At 39.2% G+C, this 23,559-nt stretch overlaps 1 protein-coding gene across 1 annotated transcript in view; it reads right to left on the bottom strand.

Annotated features, from left to right (window-relative positions):
* Positions 1–665: 665 nt before the first annotated feature.
* Positions 666–23,559, bottom strand: part of YWHAZ (tyrosine 3-monooxygenase/tryptophan 5-monooxygenase activation protein zeta) — a 28,642-nt gene continuing 5,748 nt past the window's right edge. Inside the window, exons 3-6 of the mRNA XM_074814899.1 lie at positions 10,021–10,144; positions 5,498–5,661; positions 5,313–5,408; positions 666–1,716 (exon numbers count right to left, since the gene is read on the bottom strand). Coding sequence (XP_074671000.1) covers positions 1,657–1,716; positions 5,313–5,408; positions 5,498–5,661; positions 10,021–10,144 — 444 coding nt within the window. The 3' untranslated portion in view covers positions 666–1,656. The remainder of the gene's footprint in view (positions 1,717–5,312; positions 5,409–5,497; positions 5,662–10,020; positions 10,145–23,559) is intronic.

Below are 23,559 nucleotides of genomic sequence, written 5' to 3'. Positions count from 1 at the left end.
GTTGACTACAGAAACACAAGAATTTTTTAATACAGTTCAATTATTTTCCAGGAGTCTCCGTTCTTGACAGAGATGTGATACTGTTTGAAAATTAGTCTCAGTTTCCCTGTAATTATTTCAGTTTCAAAGAAGTATCTAAGTATCTACAAAAGCCATAGTTACTCTGAATACCAGCAGTGCAGACCTCACTGGGGACGAGGAAAGGAAGAGGCTCTGGGGAGTCTCTCCACAAACGGAGCTGTAGTGTCTGAACCCTCTGAACACTCTGGAGGCTCCTGCTCAGTTCTCCTTTGAAGAGCCAACAGCAGCAAGCTATGGGTTTCCATGTAACTAGACTATTCCAAAGGTCAGCTCTTTCAGAAATTTGTATGCCTTTTGCCAAAAGTCTGGGGACCATATGTTTGTTAAGGTATCTCCAGAGTTTCAGCCGGACAGTCAGAAAGGTGTAGGCATCTAAAAGTTGTAAACTAATGAATTAGAGCAATCTTAAAATCGGATGCGAAGTATTCGATCTTGACTTCCCTGAAATTAACTAAATGCCTAGATGGGTATTAAGATTTTCCATAATAAAAATACTTCCATATTGGATTTGTGTATAATACTGCCATTACTCTAAAAGGTGTGGGAAGACAGATGACATGAAATCTACAAAGGTAGTTGAAAAGTCCATTCATAAAACTTTTATTCCACTTACATCAACTTAATACACATGTTCTGAACAGTTATGCTTGGATTGTTCATGAAAATTTCATAAGACATTAAACAAAGCTAGCCATCATCTCAAGTTATTTCCCTGTTAACTATTTTTACAGCACATGCATGTTAGGCAAGTATCAAAAAAAAAAAAAATCACAAAAGCAAAAAACCTAAAAAAGTTAAATACATGGGTTTTTGTTTTACTGCTGTGCTCGATATACAGTGTCATTATGGATATCAAGCAATTCATTTTTTACTGCATCTTTACTTGTACATTTGTTCTTAGGTTGCTTAAACCATTTAAATACAAATAAAATGTGTAGCAAAAATAATGAAAGCAACAGCAGGTAACTTTACAAATAATGGAATGTGAACCGTTTCTCTGTCCTTCTCTAGAGAAAGTTGACTGGGTTATCAAACTGTCTTAAGGAACACTTCAGCTGCAATCAAAGATGTACACTTGATTGGTATATTCCACAGATTTCACATGTTGACTTGACATGCAATATCTATGGGACATCAGTTTATTCACAGCCATGTGTGCTCCAGCTTGAATATTCATGCTAACTACACCTGTGGCTGCAACTGATCATCCCTTTTTTCCATCATGACAGACCAATATGCAAGCAGTCATCTTTGCTTGACATAGAAAGCTGTTTTAACACTGGCCTTGTGGGAAGCCACAATGTACCAAAAGTACTATGCCAAACATTTAAAACTTGTATAAAAATTTCACAACCCTATATTGGCCACCTCAGATGAAAACAGATAAATTCCCCAAATGTTAACTGGCTCTATTCCCCTAATATTAAACAAAACCACATGGGAAATATAGAAATCCAAATAGAAGTAACATAAACCTGTCAAATCGTAAACAAAAACTATTTGTGGGACAGCATGGATGACAAATGGTCTACTGTGTAAATTTCAGAATGAGGCAGACGGAAGTTGGAAGGCTGGTTAATTCTCCCCTCCTTCTCCTGCTTCGGCTTCATCTCCTTGGGTATCCGATGTCCACAACTGTTTGGGAAAGAGCGTAAAATATTTAAGATATTAACATTTATGACTAATAATTAATAAGTAATTATCAGAAAGAAAGCCTACTTCTTAAATAATAATTTTGCAAGAGGTCCTACTAAGCACCATGGAAAAAAAAAAGCACACATTAACATGAGTATATTTCTTGGCTATTACAAAATGGAAATCTAGTCCTAGGTGACCCAACCCTACACTGCATTTAGTGAGCAAGTTCAAGAACAGTCAAAACCAAAGTCTCATATCCACAAGGCTCACTAAAATACGATTACAAGCAGGCAAGAATCAGACCTATAGAACAGATACACGAGACTCTGGAACTAACAATACTTGGTTTCCTGTGGATTTGTACCTTCTCCTCAAGTGCGCTTTATGCATCTTTCTGAAGGAAGAGCTTCAGTAAAGGTCTCTCTCCACATCCAACACTACAGTGAATGCTACCTTTTCTTCAGAACAGGCATCTGAAGTATTTTGGGGTTTGTTCTGGGGGTTTTTGGTTGTTTTATTTTCTTTTTTTAAAACCCAAATCATTCACCAAAGTATCTATGCCTTGGCTCTATTCAGTCAGTTGCGCCTTCCTTCAGCAACTTTTGGAACACAGAGCTTCCAAACTTGGAGGGCAGGCCAAGGAGGGAAGAAAAATCAGGCTAAGCATGCAGTACGCACAAAATCTTATTTTCAGCTCCATAAAATCATACTAAGGAGCCATCTATCAAGATTAAGTACCAAATAAGGAAAATAAGAATTAGTTCCAGAGCAACACCCAGGGCAAAGAAATTATTTTGTGAACCAATATTTCGCCACGCTTGCTGCTTCCAAACTATTACCAGCCCAGTATGATTTGTAATCTCTCACTTTATGGAGTTATAGCAGCATTAACCGAATCCTTCACGCTCTATAGCATAAGGTGGTAAAACCCAAGAACAACTAATTCTCTCTCTGCCTATAGTGTTACACCACTAAAGTCTTCTTTAAAAAAAAAATAATCCATCATCAGAAACATTTTATCTTTTCCAGGAGTACAAGACAATAGAGAAACCTGCGCAAGACCAGTAGCCTTGTTCTTGGTCTGAACATAATATACGATATCTACGCTTAATGTTCCTTGCTGAAGGCATTAAGCAACAAGTTATTTTACCAGAGACAACAGCATACTAGTCTGTTTCTAGCCCCTGCACTACATTCTATACTATGTTATTATAATACTACATTAGTCTCAATTTCCGTGCTATTCTTATAAGGAACAGTTAGTAAGAACAGTTTTATCAGAATTTTATCAGAGGCTTCTATCCTAAATCTTCACCTCTAGAATACCTAGAGATATGTACATGTACATATACATATCTTTATTCATTAAATAAAAAGGGCCTGACTGCTATGAAAGGAGGATTACCAATTGAGAGCACAGTTTAATGAATCTGCTTGGGAAAAAACCCTTAGGGGGAAGGGATGCTTTTTTTTTTTAATTAAAGAAAACAAAACAATTTCATAACAGAGCAAAGGCGGCATTATCTAGCAATCCCAGTTAAACAACCCTCTGAACACTTCTCTGCCTTCAGTTCCCACTGAGAATGAACAGAATCTTCTTCAGCCCTACAAGACTCAACATAAAAAGACTCAACAACTGAGGAAGCCACTCCTGCACATAACTGATCAACATGCTGAATCACTGTCAAAAGCCTACCTCACAGATTGTAACAGACTTGCATAACTAGCAAAACAGACTCTTCTTACATTTATGAAATTCATTGCAATCTTTGTCAGTCACACATACACCAACAGTTATTTTCTACCTCAAGAAGCTGTGGAAAAAACATGGAATCGATGCACTCGTACAGGATTACGCTAACCATTTAAGGCAAGACATGTAATTCAATAATATGGAATCCTGCAGCTGTCTACAGCTTTCTCCCTTTTAATGGAAACCTCACATCAATTATCAGGCCTACCACTGTAATTCACATACTATGGTAGCTCAGTCCAACTTTTGCTCTTGTATGAAACAATTTGCTTTGCAACTGCTATGACAAGCTTTACATTATTTTTACTGGGAAGCTAGCAATTAAAGTCAGCTTCTATTCTCTATTTCAATACCACTCATTCAGAGGACAGCTCTTGAGCAATCTCACTCAAGGGGACAGTACACACAGACATGGAGAGCAACGCCAACCCTGTATCTGTCTCCATTACAGGGGTTGAGAAATCTCTTCCATTTGTTTTGTAAGCAACAGCTGGAACAATCTCAAGTAGTTTTGTCAGTAGTGTTAAGTTGCCATTCTAGTAGAAATGGTTCCAAGAAACAGGGAAATAAAGCGTTGGAAACAAAAGCAGAAAATATGGCAACTCCGATTTTATGCAACTGTACAACTTTACTTCTACTTACGTTAAAAGTCCAGCTGTTTTGTAAAGGTCTCTCATATTCTTCCAGTACTTAAAGGAAAAATGGGGGGGACTCTTTATCAGGCAGTGTAGTGACAGGATGAGGGGTCATGGTTTTACACTGATATTAGGAAGAAAAATCTTTCCTGGGAGGGCGGTGAGACACTGGAACAGGTTGCCCAGAGAAACTGTGGCTGCCCCTTCCCTGGCAGTGCTCAAGGCCAGGTTGGACGGGGCTTTGAGCAACCTGGTCTAGTGGAAGGTGTCCCTGCCCATGGCAGGGGGGTGGGACTAAGTGATCTTTAAGGTCCCTTCCAACCCAAATCATTCTATCATTCTATGATATCAGACACACAGAATGTGAACAAGGGGCTACATCTGGTGACAAGAGGTGCTTCTTATTTTTTCAGTGTTTGCAGCTCTTCCCCCCCATAACTGGGGAGACTACGCCATTAATGACACTATTGCATATTTGCTTACATTTACTGTTTCATTGGCTTTACATGTTTATCTTTGCCAGTTCTGAAGTTCAAAGTAGGTTAAACACCAACTCTCCCCCCTCCCCCACCCCTTCATCAAAAGATGAAGATTTTGATTACTCTGACAGAGCAACACTATCTCAATCCATAACTTACACTACAGACAGTTATGAGTCCAAGGAAAAAAATAATTAAACAGTTGTTTTATGACTGCCATGGAAATAGCCTGGCTAGCACTGATCCAATTTCAGCTTTACCAAAATTAAAACTAAACATAAAACCCCAAACAACAGGTCCTTAAATGGACTTGCTAGCTTTGTTTGCAGTTTTCATGTAGGATCTATTCTTTGCACACACAATCACACAGAATAAGCTATATGAAATTTGATGTAAGTTTTGAAGAGGCAAATGTGACTGTATTCTCAAATGCTGTTTAACAAAAGGTAATAGCTTTGCTAGTCACAGTCCAGATTATGTCACTTAAACATGCTAAAATTCCTTGAATAAAAAACCTGAAAAATTTGGTCAACTTGTCATCTGTCAGAAAGCTGTGTTAATTGGCATGCAGACAGACCAAAAAAGACTATCTCAGAAACATGATGTACTGTAAACTCATCTGTAAGTGACAGACACAGCTCCACAGTCAAGAATGAACAGGACAACTCTGAGTGCCACAAAGACCGATCTCGTTATCAACAATATGCAAACTTTAGTGATACTCACTGTCAAGTTGTCTCTCAGTAACTGCATTATTAGCGTGCTGTCTTTGTACGACTCTTCACTTAATGTATCAAGTTCAGCAATTGCTTCATCAAAAGCCTAGTGTTATAAAAACAAACAACTCCGTTGGCCATAGGACAAAAGGTTATGCAAATGATTTAAATGCCATTCCCCCCCCATAGACTTACCGTTTTTGCAAGGGAACAGGCTTTCTCCGGGGAATTGAGAATCTCGTAATAAAACACGGAGAAGTTCAGAGCCAGGCCTAATCTGATAGGATGTGTTGGCTGCATCTCCTTTTTACTGATTTCAAAAGCTTCTTGATATGCTTGTTGTGATTGCTCCACTATCCCTTTGGGGAAAAAACAAACACACACAAAAACCACAGCAAGTAAGTAATTCACACACTGTATTCTGCCATACAATCAGGACTGTGTTGCATGAACGAAGTGTGTTGAGTGAATGACTGTGAATGAGCACTTTACCTAACAAGTCACTATGTTAAGATTTTAATAAATTACTTTTCAAAATTATTTAAAAAAAGAAAGTTGTCATTGATCAAAGGTTTGAATCTCTTCCTGCCACCCTGTGACTACTTGTATTTACAAATGTTTGCAATTTTGTACCACTTAAGGAACATAAACCCCACTACCTACATGAAAAGGTACAAAATTGAAGTTTTAACTACACACAGGTTTAATAGTACCACAATTTCAATGTCTTTAAACACTGCAAGCATTACAGATCCACATTTTAGTTGCAGAAAACACCAGTGACCTTTGCCTACCACGCTGAACCCTTTCAGTAACAGTCATCTATGAATTTCCGTTCAAACTGCTTGGCAAAAATAGTGTGGCATACCTCAACCCATATTAAATACGTATTTTTAAAAGCTTCCAACATAGTACCATTTCCAATACAGATATCAAAAGCATTTTTACCTAAAAGTTCTAGTACCTATAAACTTTGAATTAAGGGAGAAAAATTAACAACTGAGCTCTTTTTTTAGAAATTAATATTTTGCCATTCACTTAATTGGCTCAATTGTACAAGTTATAAACTTGGCAGAAAAAAAACAACTATAATGTGTATACTAAGATTGAAGAGCTCAACAGTTTCCTTTCTCACTGAACTCACTTGAACTTAGAGCAGACTATGTCTGCACAAGTCAGAGATCATGGCCCAACACAGCCCACAAGCTGGACTATGCCCTTGATGACTGCAGGAGGCAAGAGACCCGCTAGACACTGAGCACAAAGGGTCCATTGTTCCTGCACCCTCCAAGGCTGTTAACAGCATCTGAGAAAAAGGTGGGCAGGAAGTCATTCAATTCAGATGCAAAAGGACTCCAATCCTAACATTTCTGGATTAAGCCAGAAATGCATCCAGTGTGATTTCTGCAAGAACACCAGTCACATGTATTCAAAAATAAAGAAAGGAATTTTAGGCTAAGGACTCAAAAACAGATCAGTATTTAACTCAGAAGTACTCAAAGTCTGAGAATAAGTGAATACCAATATTCAGGATGCCTATGCAATCTCTATTTGTTCACCTTTATGTATTCACAATAATTACAGCATCATATTGCCCTCTCCAACATGGAAGAGGGAGGACACTCACTGCACAATTATTCAACACTTTGTCCCCTCTACACTCATCACTAATAATGGAGTGCTTCAGAAAAATCAGACAACTGCCACAATACCTTGAAAATGACCAGAAGTTGGTACATTACAGTTGAGAAGAACAGGGTTACGGTGAGAAGTGTTTTACTCTTCTCACAATGGAAAAGCCTTAGAAAATGGCACTGTTTATGAAAGGCAAAACAAGCAGCATGAAAAACAAGTAACTTCGAGGAATGAAGCTGAGCATTTCTTTAATCATTTTTCTTTAACATAAATAACCTTCCAAAAAACCCCGTGTTTTTTCTCCTTATTTGAGAAAATATTTGAGTAGTGATATGAGGAACTTAGTGCAAAATTTGATGTATTCTGTTAATTTTTAAATCTGTCACCCTGGACAAAAAAGTTGCAAGATTTTTAACCTTGAATTCTTTAGACAGTGTTGTACAGTTCCGAAGTGCAAGGCTAAAATAGTAGGGTGGAGGCACCTGCTTGACATTCCTGTCCACCAGACTGCCGTAAGAAAACCTCAATAAACAGTCTGGTTTATGAAGATAAAAATCCAATTCTTAGAGTTGGGAGCTTTATACCATTGCTGTATTTGCTGCAAAAGGCTGAAAATACTGTCCAACTAAACAGCCACTATTTCCTAAACAATAATTATCAACTGCTCTTCTTCAAGGTCACAGACAGCACACAGGAAAAGCCTGTGAGATGAAACACCTGGGGGCTGTGTGTGTAAATAATTAAAAAAAAAAATCTTATGTTTAGGAGCCATAGCAACTATGAGCTAGACAGGCTTTCAAAAAATTTTCTTCACCTTGAAACCCACTAAAAACTGCTCAGCCAGGAGACTGGGTTAAATAAAAAATGAACTTCAAAATCACTTTAAACAAAGATTTTCACAGTCTAATTTTAGAGCCTGCAACTTAATACTCAACAGAAAAAAAACCTTCAGACTCAAAATATTGTACCTCCTATGCATGTGAATAGAAATTACTAAAAGGAAAATATAATTACTCTCTGTACAGTACCAAATCTAAAGTACTGGTTACACATGCAATTCTGCAGTCACCCAGACTGGGTCGGTTGCACGCAGTAAGCATCAGAAATCAAATCAAGCCCTATTATACTAAGTCTTAGTATCTTTATGCAACTCCCTATTATCCAGCATACAGGGAAACTGGGCTACCCTACGTAATGTGGATATATAACACATATGCCACAAAGCTAAAGCAGACACATCTATGCCCTTGAAATTATTTCAAGTCTGTTTCACCTCCATACCAAACTCAATCTAGTTCCTGTGAAGTCACACAGACATCCTTCTGTATCATACCAGGAGAGATTATTAGCTTAAGAGCAGCACAACGCCATGGGGGCACTACGTGTTCAACAGCACGGCAAGGATCCTAGCAAGTCCTACAAAAGGGCAGAGTGGTACCGAGCGTCAGCCGCACAGTTCGCCACTAACCCCCAGGGGTCCCAAGTCCACGCATTCAGATTGTGGGCACACTCCCAAGCACCCTGTATTTCTGCAGACTGAGTGCGGACTAAGCTGAGTCTGCAAGAAAACAGCTCAGGGCCTGCAGAAGTTACCAGACTGGGCTCTGTGCTGAAGTGTGCTGCTCTTCAGGGCACGCTGCCACCAGTCCTAAACTGGCTCCAGGAAACAGCTTACCACTGTTTGCAACGAGCTGTATCTAAACATAATGTATTCTTCCAAACTGAAGGTGACTCTGCATGGAGTCAGCATGTTGTTAGGGTGTCTCTTCAACTACAGCAGTTAAGCCACATAATATATAAGTGCCCTATATTAACTTTTCTAACTAAATTTAGGTGAAGGCAACTTACCTGCAATTATGACAAGCTGCTTACATGAAGATACAAGAAACTTGAGGAAATAAAAAAACATTTGGACATTATACTGTCATGGTTATGGAAGAAATTAGTTAAGATTACACAGAATCACAGAATCGTCTAGGTTAGAAAGGACCTTGAAGATCATCTAGTCCAACCATTAACCTAGCATTGGCAGTTTCCAACTACAACATACCCCTCAGCTCTATGTCGACCCTACTCTTAAACACCTCCAGGGATGGGGACTCCACCACCTCCCTGGGCAGCCCATTCCAACGCCTAACAACCCGTTCTGTAAAGAAATGCTTCCTAATATCCAGTCTAAACCTTCCCTGGCACAACTTGAGGCCATTACCTCTTGTCTTATCACTCATTACTTGGTTAAAGAGACTCATCCCCATCTCTCTGCAACCTCCTTTCAGGTAGCTGTAGAGGGCGATGAGGTCTCCCCTCAGCCTCCTCTTCTGCAGACTAAACAACCCCAGTTCCCTCAGCCACTCCTCGTACATGTGCTCCAGACCCTTCACCAGCTTTGTTGCCCTTCTCTGGACACGCTCGAGTAATTCAATGTCCTTTTTGTAGTGAGGGGCCCAAAACTGAACACAGGAATCGAGGTGCGGCCTCACCAGTGCCAAGTACAGGGGTAAGATCACTTCCCTGTCCCTGCTGGCCACGCTATTTCTGGTACAGGCCAGGATGCCATTGGCCTTCTTGGCCACCTGGGAACACTGCTGGCCCATGTTCATCCTACTGTCAATCAGATTAGCAAGATCAGTTTTATTAACCCTTTTTTTTCTCCAGATGGTTTCTAGTCTCTTTGCTCACTGAACCTATGCACATTTTGTATTCTGTAGACATGCAGGAGAAATAGCATGAATAATACTGCAAAAAGCTACAAGACTGTGTCCCCCTACAAGGAAGTAAAAACCCAATATTCAGCCAGCCAGGCAGAAGATGCATAAATCTGTACTGCAGTGATAAACCAGACACATGCACGCCTAAATTGGAGTTGATTTCAAGACTTCGTGAGCGAACATGGCAGAGGAACATGGAAACTTTCGTAACTCATTTGAAAGCCAATGACCTATGATTTTTCTTCAGAAAACAGGAAGCCTATTACTGAAGGAAATTCACATCCAAATCAAAATTACTCTAAAATTAGTCATGTCACCACCCCACTGAAAGCAATCGAATTTGACAATATTTAGCCACAAGCTGACATACAATACCTTTCTTGTCATCTCCAGCAGCCACCTCAGCCAAGTAACGGTAGTAGTCTCCTTTCATTTTCAAATAGAAAACTTTACTTTCTGCTTGCGAAGCATTAGGGATCAAGAACTTTTCCAACAGAGACTAAAAAAGAAACAAAGAACATAGTGTTTTGAACATACATACTTTTACAGTGTGCTGAACCAACAATTCAATTATATTACAATCTATTTCAAAGTCAAGACAGCTTTACTTTCAGCCGACTTTTTTTTCACATCCTACATAGCATATTCAGCTAAGAACGTGTTCTGGATCACAATTCTAGGTACAAAAAGGAATGCTGCATGCTGTGACTCAATGGGGAGAAGACGGCTGTGTTAATTTAGCAGATGAGTCTTGTATGACCAAAGGAAGGGTTTCTATAAGACATTATACAGTTGCCTGACAAAAATAAGGTAATCCAAAGGGTCTGGGCAGAAGATATACAACGCAAGAAAGTCTGCATCCACAGAAGATAATAAAAGGATTTGAAGTATCAGCTGTCAAATCAGAGACCCAAATATCTTACATAAACAGGCAATAAATAAGCCTCATTAACCTAGTTCCCATTAACTGGAACGCTGTACTGGCATCGCAAAGCAAGAAACTGCAAGGTGAGCCTGGATTCTTGCATTTCCAGACAGCTGACAACGTGACAGTCAGCTCTACAGCACTGGAAAGGATCCTCTACTTGACTTTATGTGCTGTCCTAACAAGTGTTTCCTGTATCTTCCAAAGCAAAGGTAGCTGTCTTGGAGTCACTTCACAAAATCATCCCTGTGGGCTGCCAGTTAAGACCAGGTTTTTCTAGATTATTCTAACTGCTTATTAATATAGTAAGTTCCCATCTGAGGCAGTCATGTAATTTAGCAAGAGTTCTATTATGATGAAAAGAAAAAAGGAAAAAAAAAAAATCACTAGCTCCAACACATTTAGTCAAATTAAGATACAAGCTTGTCAAAGTTCTTGATACTTAATGCTTAAAGTCAGACTTTGAAAGAAAAGCCAGTTATTTAAAAGCCAGAAAAAGTACAGAAGTGCTCTTGAATACTCAAAATTAAATCCGAAGCTGTTACATACACTTTGCTAAGGCTATGTAGCAAACAATTTTTTAAAAGAGGTTTTAGTCAGAATTTTTGGGTGTCTTTTTCCCCTGTAAATTAGGTGACTGACATTTCAATTTTTCCTCACTGTTTTATTTCCAGTGACACCACAGAAATGGACAATCTAATTCAGTTCCAACCCATGGAATGATGGCTGCTTTACAGCACTGTATCTATCCTCTAGATAGCACCCTGCAGTGAATAGCTTACACGATGTACTCCTGGGATAGGCGTACCCCGAATATGGTAGGCTGTAACCACGGTACTGTGACACAGGCACCTGTGGTACCTGCTCTACTTAACAGGCCAACTGACATAAAGCTACAGAAAACTGTAATTCACAGAAAGAGCAAGAAGAGTACACAAGTTGGGTTGGTTGGTTGGTTTTGTTTGTTGCTGGTGTTTTTTTTTTTTTTAAATTAAAGTAGTGCTACTTCATTTATATAAATCATGAATATTTAGTCTGGTAGACTCAAACTTGTGTGAAACCCATCAAAATGAAGTGACCTTTTATGGCAGCTCTATTTCTATCTCAGCAGATAAGGTAATGAAGAAGTCTGGCTGACAGAAATCAAAGCCAGACAAGGTTCCACTATGCCTATGCTCCAATGAGATAAAAACCTGTTAGTGGACTTTATTGGCTTCAACATAATGGAAGGTATTTATTCAATCAGCTTTAGTCTTCGGTATTTTCAGTATTGTGGGGGTTGGTATATAGCTTCATTTTATAACCACGCAGGCAGACATTGAAAAATGCTGTGCGTCCTTGCTTCCCATCTGAATGACATCAGAGACAATCTTTTGGCAACACTGGGAACACTGTACAAGCAAGTCGGTGGCAAAAGTATTTTTATGGAGCCAGTCGAAGGGGCTACCCAGCTGTCTCACGGCAAAGGTGCCCTTCTGGAGGGCATACCACTACGCGAGGAGAAGGGTTCAGAGCTACCTCTGCCCTAGTGCGGCCGGAGTGAAGCAGAAGGCTGTAAGGTACATGGTTTCACATGCTTCAGCTCTCTGTAATGACTTACACGCTCTGTTCTCACCATTAGAGAGCTTCAGGATTCACAGCTATGACATTTTTCATGAGTGCCAAGAAACTCCAACTTCAGTGACAACCGAAGGTTACCAGCTACTGAGAATAAGGCTCCTTATTAGTTTTTCTCTGTAGGACTGCAATTAAGTCAGGTGTGTCAGTCTGCACTGACCCTTCTGGCACCATGGGGAGTTGCCCTCCTTCTTGTACCCTCCATTAACTGGTCAGACCAAGATGTTTTCAGTGATTCTAGAAACACAAATTATTTATCATCTGTATAGAAGGTTGTTTGATTAAGTACAGCTCTGCTCACTCCCATAGCAGCAACCAAACCTAAAGTTCACTTAGGTCACAAATGCGGTAAAGTTCTTTGCAAACATCTAACTGAATGGTTGAATTGCACCAGCACACAGAGAAGAGAAGAGACTACCAATTGAGAAAGTCTTCCTAATCAGATACATACTAGCAGGGCAATAGCAGCTTGGACAGTGCATAACCTTGTACTGAGAAAGTTTTAAACCCATGTTGAATTTAGAAGACTGAAGAGCTAAGAAAATCCCTTTGAACAGATACTCATAGAATATAGCCTATGCAAAGAGACTCAGACTCCAAGACTGCACTGGTAGCTTGCTCATATCTGGATGAAAGACTCTATTCTGTACAAAGAACACGTAGGACTGGTAGGCCACATATCTTTGTGAAATTTTATTTATGCCAAATAGTTCATAAACAGTAACAACAAAACCTGAAAGCAGATTAACATTTAAAAACTAGCATGTGAAATTACTGAAAGGAGATCTCTTCCCTATTATTTATGTAGTACTAGATATTCAGTTCCTCCTGTTTGTACCAGTCTTTTTATTTCAGGATATATTTTCTTTTACTGTCATAAGTAAACACAAAACACTCCTTTAAAGTTAGGCTGAGGATTCAGAGTACACTGATCAATCCTAGAGTGGCTGTGAAAGCCCCAATCTGCATGGAGGTGGTGTGGCTACAGAAAGCCATACAGATGAGACCAGTAAAACTACTGACCTTTTAGAGTTCAGGTACAGAAGAGAACATAAAATGTTAGGCATAACAAAAGGCATAACCCATCTAACACTTTGTTATCTGCTAACACATCTGCTTATGGGGAATACTGGTTTTTTTTTTTTTTTTTCCTCCATAGCTTTAACTACAAGGCTTCTCTGGAGGATACAATTTTTTCCACAAGGAGGAATATCTTGATACTTAAGTCCTGTTGATGGGTTCTGTTTGTCCAAAACAGAAGAAACAGGAACAAGAACTGTTTCGATAGTCTCACCCATATATGCCTATCTTCTCTCTCCTTTACCGGTTGACATGACAATGTTTTATCAGTATAGAGCTGATCAACCTACAGGCTACTGAAGTGCTAACAGCCAGTCCAGGCCTGGACCAACAAGCTGATGGGTAATTACCAAGTTAGTTAGGTGATCCACATTACTGAAATGCATACAACACCCTGACAACTGAAGTCCATACAGCATGGGTATGTTATAGCTACATGGTATGTAGCTAAGCCCTCATGCTCATTCATCACATTCCTGCTATTGTGCAAAATTCCCATCCATTTTTTATGTATGCTAATATGCACTAACTACAACTCCATGGGCAGTTAATTACAGTGCCTCAATCAGAATCTGGTAGAAACAGCTTTTTAAACAAAACCAAAACACCACACTCTGCCCCACGAACCCCACAACTACTCAGACACAATTGTCAGAACTTTTAATTTGATAGCAAGAATCTAACTGCTGTGAAACCAACCATAGCACTGTAGTCAATTAGGGAGATGCAGCAGCATCTTAGAGCACATTTCAGCCAAAACCTGTAACAGCTTGTACAAGTGCTGCTAATACTTTTCATAACAAAGTCATACACAGTCTTTCCAGAAAGACTTCATGGAAAATTATTACTTTAAAAAAAAAATGCATGTACTAAATTTGAATATCAACTCTTACTAATATGCTGGCTGTTAAAAGATCAGGCTTCAACACTTCACAACTGCAATTACGATTAACAGCTTTCTGGTACTCTGGACTGGGACAGACAGCACATTTGAACTCAGGAGATGTCAGCTATGCTCATACATACCATAGATAAGAAATCTCATAAATTTGGTACGTTCCCCCACCCTGAGCAAGTATGCACTAGACAAAAGTCTTTGTCTCCAGAGATCCGTAACAGAGGCTGCATGCACACAAATGTATTATTCTACTGGTGAACTTCAATCTTGGCTTATTTTAAACACCAAACTAGAAAGAGATTCACTTCATTCTTACACACATTCTTTTGCCAGAGCAGGACACAGTCAACAGATGGCAACATCTAGCACAATGTGTTTTGAGCCCATTTTGATGAAAGCCCTATGGACTCGTTCCTGTGGTTTTGCAAGATAAAGTCTGAAAGGTAAGAGTTACCAGGCTCGGTTAGGAGTGTGAAGGAAGCATAACAAGTAGTAATTCCATGTAACAAAAAACCCCAACACCCAACCCCCTACAAAAAGCCTGCCTGCTTCTTACTGCAAGTAGACATGCTTCAGTTTGCCAAGTTGTGGTGAGAACTTCAGTTGAAGACAGGAAGGCAACCCATAAAGACTTGAATAGTCCTTTCCTGACACTTGAAGCCTTAAACTACCATTCTTTCAGAAGTATTTGCTTACATCTTTGGCAAATGACTTGTGTGGGCCAGAAGACTTTTCCCAAATTCATCATAAGAGCATTAAAATCAATGCCTCAGTTTTGCCTTGTTGCTTATACTTCTGTGCGTATTTCCCTTTATTAAAGGCTCAGTCTCAGCACATGTATTGCCTGAGAGCTTTATATAATTATTAATGCGCTTGAGTATTGCATCAACAGCTCTACTTAAAATATTTCCCTCCTGACAAACAGGAGTGTAAGAATAAAATCACCAGGTTCTAGAAAGATATAGTTGTAAATGAGCAGGTAATATACACTTAAAGCTCTGAGACAAGAAGCTTTGTTTTTAAGTACCAAAAATTAATTATTAAGATACATCGTTAAGTAAAAACTCTAGAACTACTGGAGAAACAAAAAGATACTGCTCTTGCAAAAGAACCAAGCTGCAGAATGGCAAAAATACAAAAGAATACACTGATAAACGTTAGGTAATTTATAAACAGTATCAGTTTTGCTCAAGAGCTTACAAGGCAGGCCTTTTGTTTTCAAGCAGTATCAAAAGCCACCTGATATAATTATGACATTATTTCTAGTTTTGAAGATAAATTACACAGGAGTATTAGCTGATCTTTAATTCACTTGTCACCTATCTGTGGTATATGGCATAGAGATGAAGACAACATGGAAGAACTCTTTGGTTTTTAAATTCATGGAAGACATGAAAGAAACAGCTTATCTTTTTTTTTTAAGCTCAGCCTGAAACCTATTTCACACTAACTGACAACGGCCTAATATTTTCATGATGTAAACAGCATGCCACTATCTTCAAGACAAAACAAGAATACAGGACAGGACTCTTCTGTCTACTGATCTACCTGTAACACTGCCCAAAAGAGGATGCCATTAGAAAAATATATAAAGAAAGCAAGAAAATGTCATGCTTCCATTAATCTCCATCAATGTGAAGGGACTTCCTGAGCCAGATGTGGTTTCTCTGAATGCAGTAACTTTCAACAGGCTTCCTGTCCACATTCCACACCTTGTCCAAACTCCCCTTACATCAGCATAACCTTAATACCCACAACACACTATTGAGAAGAAGCTGTAGATACCTGACCACCTGCACATGACAAAGTGTTACTTTTGTCTTAAATCTACTTCTTAATTTCATTTAAAAAAACCCTAAAAGTTTAGCTTATAGAAGCACTGGTGCTCAAGTCTGTATTTCTTTTAGAAGACCACCAAATAACTTCAGATTATTTGAAGAGTTTCAGTACCATTTCCAAACAGGAATCAAAAGCCCCCACTGCACCTTCACACCATCCATGTAGCTATTTACTTTGTTCTCCACAAAGGAAGAAGGTGAGCAGGGGAGGAAGGAAAGAAAAAGATGTGATGGATATGAAGAAAAGGGACATCCAGCTGAAGTATTGCCATTTAATTGCTTGTTCTAACACAGTCTATTGAGTCTTAAGATTCAGCTTTCCAGATGCATCAACATACACTTACCAACTGCAACCCTGAGCATACCAAGCTCCTCTTGTGCCCCAATGCTTCTAAGGCAACAATCCTTCCTTTGCAGCAGGAGACACAAACCCATTCAGACTACCGTTACAATGTTGACTTGCTGTTTTCTGACTGCCTGCATAGCTGAGCATGAGTGTTTGAAAGAATTACACATACAAAGTATCAGGTGTACCTAGGGAGACATTCAAAGTAAGCATTTCCAGGTACACACTGTGGGAAGAGCTACCTGTACTTGGTTTCACGTGGAACTCACTAACCAACCAGCACAGTAACTGTAGCACACTTTTGTTAAGCTGTTCTTTTACAGACTACTATTTTGATGACAAAGTTATTAAAGTTGGCCATCTATGTAGGACAAGTTCAAGACACCTATCATTCCCATAAAAAGCTAGCGAGTGATTTTCCACGCATGTGTTTTCTGCCTCAGCACCAAAGTTAGGAAAGTTACTCAGGCTATAAAAACACCACGTGCAATTAGCTGCGCTGTACATATTCACACACACACTACAAAGGGTTTAACCAAAACATCTGTGGCCAGTAGAAATTTTATTTACATGGCTATCTGAACTGTTGGAGGAAAATGACAAATATTTGTATTTTAAGGGGAATATTTTTAGACAATCCCTTCTCAAACCCAGGCTGCTTTTGAGACAGGCTCATTATGCTGCTTCTAATTACAGTACTACCCAGTGCTCAGAATCAGGGCTCTGCAACTGCTGCCTCATGGGTGACCTCCAACCCTCCTGGGAGACAACCAAAAGGACTGTTCTGCTGTCAGCATTCTACACCAGGCAAAAACAAAGCCTTTTGTTTAAAGTTAGCTACAGATTTTTATCTACTCATTTGCTCACTAGAACAGGAATACAATAAAAGCTGTTGAATACTAGTGGCTGCTGTGGCACTGGAGATCTCTCTGGTAAAACATCTGCTGAAAAAGGAAGCAAGCTTGCTGCCTGTTCTCAGTGCTAGTTATTCTCTCTTCCCATCAAATTGGCTGCCCACACAGACAGCAGCAGAAGTTTGAAAAAGGTGAGAAGAGAAAGCTGGCTGGAAGAGAAAAAGGTGAGAAGGATGAGCCTCAGCAGGGAGGGGAATGCAGAATCTGGGACAAAAGACCTTCAGAGGGCAGGGAGGAATTAGATTGTGGAGTTCATGCAACAGTGGGAGATATGACATGCATAGGGACACCTGGGATTGATAAGAGCAGGAAAAAGATATACTTTATTAGCAGTTTTGCTGTAGTCAATCTGGTGAAGATCTAGAAAGGGAAAACAATGGAGGAAATGAGGCCTGAGTTATAAGAGGGTAACTGAAAAAAGAACTAAAGGACTAACAGAGAAAGGGGAATCCTGTGTAACAAAGAATGGCAAAAAAAAATTAGTTTATGTAAAAAAACACTACTAAACTAGTCTAAAAGTGTTTCTTTAGAAAAGAGAACAAAAGCAGTATCATGTATGAGCAGGTGGAGGAAAACGTGGAAGAAGTAGGACACCCTGAAAAATCATCTTCATGCTGACATGTGTGCTGGAGGATAGAACTAAGTCAGTAAGAAGTAGGTGCGTGCACTAAAACGTCTACAGGGTGCTTAGAGGGAAGGTATGGCACATACAGATGGGCACACCGCTGGCCTGCATAAAAAGAAACGGATGGGAACTGAGGCGATGAGGAACAGCATCTCAGTTCACACTTCTACAGCCACAGATGTCACTCTTCTTGCAGATATACCCTCCCCATCTTAGGTTATCATGCCCCTCAGTAGCTTGTTCCTCTACCACTTTGCTTTCCAATTCGTATTTACGGCAAGGGAAGCAAATATACTTAATATCAGGACATACTCTTTGAGATTATTCAAAAGACTTAAGTCCTTCATGCCAATCGTTACAGGTTTTTACCAACGTATGCTTAACAAACACATGACAGTGAAGGAACCAGATCCTGAAGCATAGGCAAAAATGCCCCTCCAGTTTAGTAACCAACTCTGAGAAAATTCATACCAAAGGCAGAAGCCAATAAGACACTTAACAGAAAAATAATTAGGATTAAAGTATTTAACTTGTTGAGGCATTGCGATAGACATTAATACACAAAACAAGTCTCTGCTGAGGGTCACAGTCAATACACAATTTTTACCTGGCTTGGGTTTTTTCTGCATCACCTCATTAATTTATTTCTTGAATACTGGGGACTTGCAACAAAAAAGAATGGTGCCAAAAGCATTGATCATTATTTTTTGAAGAATCAGAACATCTTCGAGAAATTTGAGATAATACAAAATTGAAACTAATTGAGTTGGATGAGAATTTCTGCTAGACAAGTAGGTCTAAGTGATAGGTGTTGTGGCTGTACTCCAAACCAGAACACGTTCTAGCTGTCTTAAGGCTCTACAGTTTTGGTCTCGCATGATGTAACACTTTTTATCCTTGATAAGAAACAGAAGTACGAACCATTTATCTTCAGCAGCTTGCACTCTGAGAACATCTGAAACCTCCTGAAGTAGACTATGTATCTATTAGTTCATTATAGCATACAATGTTAATAAAAGCATTTTATTAGCAAAAATACCATTTTAGTGGTGGAAGCCTACTCTACACTAGAATCCGATCAGTTAGAGATCAGATTCCCATTCTTAAATATTTTGTTACCTGCATTGTCACAACATTCAGAAAACCATCCCACCAACCCACAACTGCTTTCCTACCTCATGACTTGCACTAAATCTAATTTAAAAAATTAAGAATTTACTGTTCATCTCAGCAGCAGCATGAGTTATTATTGCTTCTCATTAGCAGAGGCATTGTCAATCTTCTGTCAGATTTCAAGAAAAATAAGTAACTCCACAAGAGCTGAAGTTCAGTAAAAAACAAGTTTAAGAAATAATCAACAGTGTTAATGCTCTTCAGTCAACTTCGATAGCACAAGCTTTCTCAGTCTATTTCACAATGGTAGTCATCTACTGCCTGAATGGACAACCACTTCAGGTTCAGAGCCAGGAGCTGCTGTGTCTGCCTACAGCAAAGAACATGTAAAGTGTTTGAGAACCTGTTTCAGAAACACATACTTCTGTCAAGTGCATGGTAACCAGACAGCAGTTTCCAGATAGAATCAGCGATAGTGTGGCATCTGTTTATACAGATGAACTGAGATAATGCACTAATTCTGCTCATATTCTAAATTTTATATTTCTACCACTTACGTCTTTCACAGGTACAGTAAAAGCTGGTATCTTAACAATGCAGTGTTTCTACTCTTAGCCTTCTAAGTAACCAACCAGTGAAACAAACACACTTAGCAGCCTCACAAAATTAGAAGTACACGCAGTGAAGTTCTTGCTTCAACAGCACGGAAAGAAGAGGAGAGTATCTGTCACCAGGTGACTAAACTGATCAACTTACTTTATTTTGCTGCTTAGAACTGCCTATCAGCGGTAAGTGCATAAAGTACTTGAACACTGAAGGTTGCTGTCAAAAAGCAAGTCATTACCTGGATGCTTTTGAACAGTATAAGCACTGCATACTTTTTTTAAAAATCAAAGCCAGTTACTAGACATCAATGCCAAGTGAAATTAATAGAGCAGACTATTGGTTACAGCAAAGATTTATTCTATTTCCAATAAATACAAGAGGATATAGATACATGTATGCATTTATATACACACATGTGCACACATAGCTAATGTAAGTATCAGAGGTAACTGCATATTTAAATATTATTTTTGCATTTATGCAGAGCACCTTAGCTGACTTTATGATAAATGGGTGCATTAAACACACATTATCAACATTATGAATGCACCTGTTGCTAAGATGAGTAAGTACAAGCTCATGCAGCCCAACCACCAGTAAATTACTTATATATGCTGGAATTTAAAATCCTTTCAAACATGAGCATAAGTTTCATGTCTTTATAAACAATTACACGAACAATGTAGAATAAATAAAAAACAACACAAGTTCTCATATTTGAACTGATCCACGATGTTTTAATTCTCCACGATTCAACAGTTTTGTTTTCTTAAAAAAAATTAAAGACCATTTGCTTAAAAAAATTAAAGGAAATTTCTCTAGTTTAGGCAGTGCTTTCACTGCAGGGGAAAAAAAGAAAAAAAGTAAAAACTCAACAGCCAAAAAAAAAAAACAACCACCCTGAAGGTGTGTAGCCACAACCAGGGAAGTGATTAAAGGATTAACAAAGTGAAATCATGAGGTTGATGCAAATTGCCTCAGCCTCCTACCTTCAACAAATGTGAGCAATTATACCAGCCAAACCCTAACTGAAAAAGCTAGACTTGGAGAGTTAATCAAAAGCTTAAATTATAACCATCCTGGGAAGTTAGCAAACCCTGGCTACATTTGCTCTGCAATATATAAAAGTTCATGCAGAGAAGTTATTTGTGAACCAGAGGTACTTGCAGATTTCCACGTATACCACTAGCACATTACCAATTACCATCTTTTAATACAAATTTTAAGAACTTGAGATGACATTTTGAGTTCTATGTCCAGGTTTGGGCTCCACAGTATGAGAGACATGGATATACTGAAGTGAGTCCAGTGGAGGCCACCGGCATGATTATGGTGCTGGAGCACATGATGTACAAGGCAAGGCTGAGAGAGGTGGGTTTCTTCAGCCTGGAGAAGAGAAGACCAGCAGATCTTACTGCTGAGTACAGCTGCCAAGAGAAGATGGAGCCAGACTCTTCCTGGAGGTCTACAGTGAAATGATCAGAGGCAGCAGACAAGTTGGAACATGAGAAGTTCTGATTACATACAAGGATTTTGTTTTGTTTTCTTTTAACCATAAGTATGACCAAATATTATGACAGGCTGTCCAGAGAGGTTGTGGAATCTCCATCCTTGAAGATATTCAAAATTTGACTGACAAGGCCTTGAACAATGTGATCTAACTGGATCTGTTCTGAGCAGAGCTGAACTAAGTGACCTCCCTTCCAACATAAATTATTCAATCAAAACAGCTTAAAATAATGACTAAGTTTTTCAAAACAAAGATTTAGGGCACCTAACACCTAGATTTCAGTAAATTAACCACCCCCCTTTTGCGATTGACATGCTGCAAATAGAAGCTTCTACAAACACCTCCCCTTCTTTTCCAAAAACATCAAATAAAGGACACAGATCTCAGACAGAAACAAAGTGCTGTCAAAAATAAAAAAAATCAGCAAGCCTGAAGGAATCACAGAACTAAGGGTAGCAATTTTCAGTGAGAACACTGAATTTTTTGTTAGTATCAAGTACCTTCATAGCATAGGTCATATGATATTATCAGCCATTCAAGCTCATAAGCAAGCACCTGCTTGCTAGCACCACTCTATAGGTTAGCTGTGCTCTTTGACCATCAGGAAGACACACTGGTTGGTTTTTTTTTTTTTTTGGGGGGAGGGGGTGTTAGAAAAAGTCAACCATTGTATGCTCGAAAAAGAGAAATGTGCACGTCAAAAAGCATATGGCTTCCTAGAGAGAGGACTAAATTTCCTAATCCTGTCATTAAGAATTAGTGCAGAAACAGGTTTTATGGAACACAGTAACCTATTAAGATGTTTGCAGGCAACTAGAAAATAGCCCCACGATAATTTGAGACTGAGGGCAATAGGCATTAATTCTGTGGTATGTTCTTTAAAAAGCCATTTAGATGCATTCCGAATGGAATTATGCTCTCTTCCCCCCAGTGAACTGCAGCCCCATGACAGGTTACTAAACCTTCTCCTACTCTCCCTGCAAAACAACATACACATGACAGAATCACAAACCTGAAGTCACTTAGTCAAGATTTAACTGCACGTTCTCTTCTCACAACAATTACCACTTCCAGAAAGTGAAGCATCCATAACAAGTGCAAAGAAGTCTAAATAGTATAAACACACAAGTAGAACCATTTTATACTTCCGAGCATGAAGTTAGGAAGACATAATGCAGCAAACAAAGCAAACAATTCATCTTATTGAGAGGGTCCTGAACAGGGCCATTAACCTGCATCTTTTCTGGCAGGGAGGGAGCAAGGGAAAAGCAACATGTAACACCTACGTGTAACACTAACTCCAGAATGCCCAAGGGCAGCCAAGGCTTCAGGAAGCTCACCAGACCTTCAGGGGAACAACCAAAAGGGAAAAGAAACAGTGAAACAGAGCACTTGGGCACTGCAAGCAAAGAGATTTACTTAAGGTGTGACTGTGGGGGAGCTTGGGGGAGGAGGAGACAACACCCAGAAGACTGGACAGGGGGGAAGAACATGGGAACTGTCACAACATGGGAACCTCCTCACTGGTGGACACGCAGGGAACTACTGATGCACGTGCCAGCCTAGGGAAGAGAATGGAACTGTCTAGAATTACATTCATACTAAAGTGGAGATAGCCAGTTGTGTTTTAAATGATTAGTTTACATTTAGTTCATGTCAGAGACTGCCTGAAAGCTACTAGTAGTTCAGAGCTCCTGAGAACTTCTAACATGCAAGCAGTATCAGATGTTAGCTATTCAGATCTCTCCATACATTCTTCTCTGTACTTCAGAATAATCCTCATTAGCTGAAAAATTCATCTTACTACAGATTTAATTTGAACGACTTCAGTTCCAGCTCTGTTTCCCATCAACTGCAAAAAGCATTTTGAAGGAAATCCACACCTGCTAGATTAATAACAATTTTTATTATGGAAATGACAAATAAAAGATCATTATACTGGTATTTTAGACAGACCCTCCCTTCTACTATAGAAAGTGAAACAGAATGTGAAGCACACACTTAGCTAACATGAGGAAAAATACTTAACAAAAAGCTTAATTTCCTGTATCAATACAAAATTTCTGAGGCTGGAAATTTTCTACAATACTCAAGTACATTTAAGATGCTTGAGTATGGCAATGTACTTCCTTCCCCACACACACTATATTATTCTTGAAGAATTTGGAAATTCAGCTTTATTGTTACAGTGCAAGGAACTTGTGCTATGCACAATGTGTCAAAATTATTTGCAGTTTTTCAGCACTACCAGGCCAACTCCAAGTTGTGCTACACTTGAATATACCTCAGTGTATATCTGACAGAATTGGTGTTGGACCAAGAGATTTTAGGTGTCTTCTTTGTACAGCAGCACTCTGAGGCTGCAGCAAACAAGAGGACGAGTTCAGCTGTTTGTAGAGCTGTAGAGGTACTCCACGGTGGGTTCAAGTGAGGGAAGATTTA

The sequence above is a fragment of the Strix aluco genome, chromosome 1 (genome assembly GCF_031877795.1).
Source record: "Strix aluco isolate bStrAlu1 chromosome 1, bStrAlu1.hap1, whole genome shotgun sequence".
In the NCBI taxonomy this organism is placed as follows: domain Eukaryota; kingdom Metazoa; phylum Chordata; class Aves; order Strigiformes; family Strigidae; genus Strix; species Strix aluco.
This window is presented reverse-complemented; position numbering and strand designations above follow the sequence as displayed.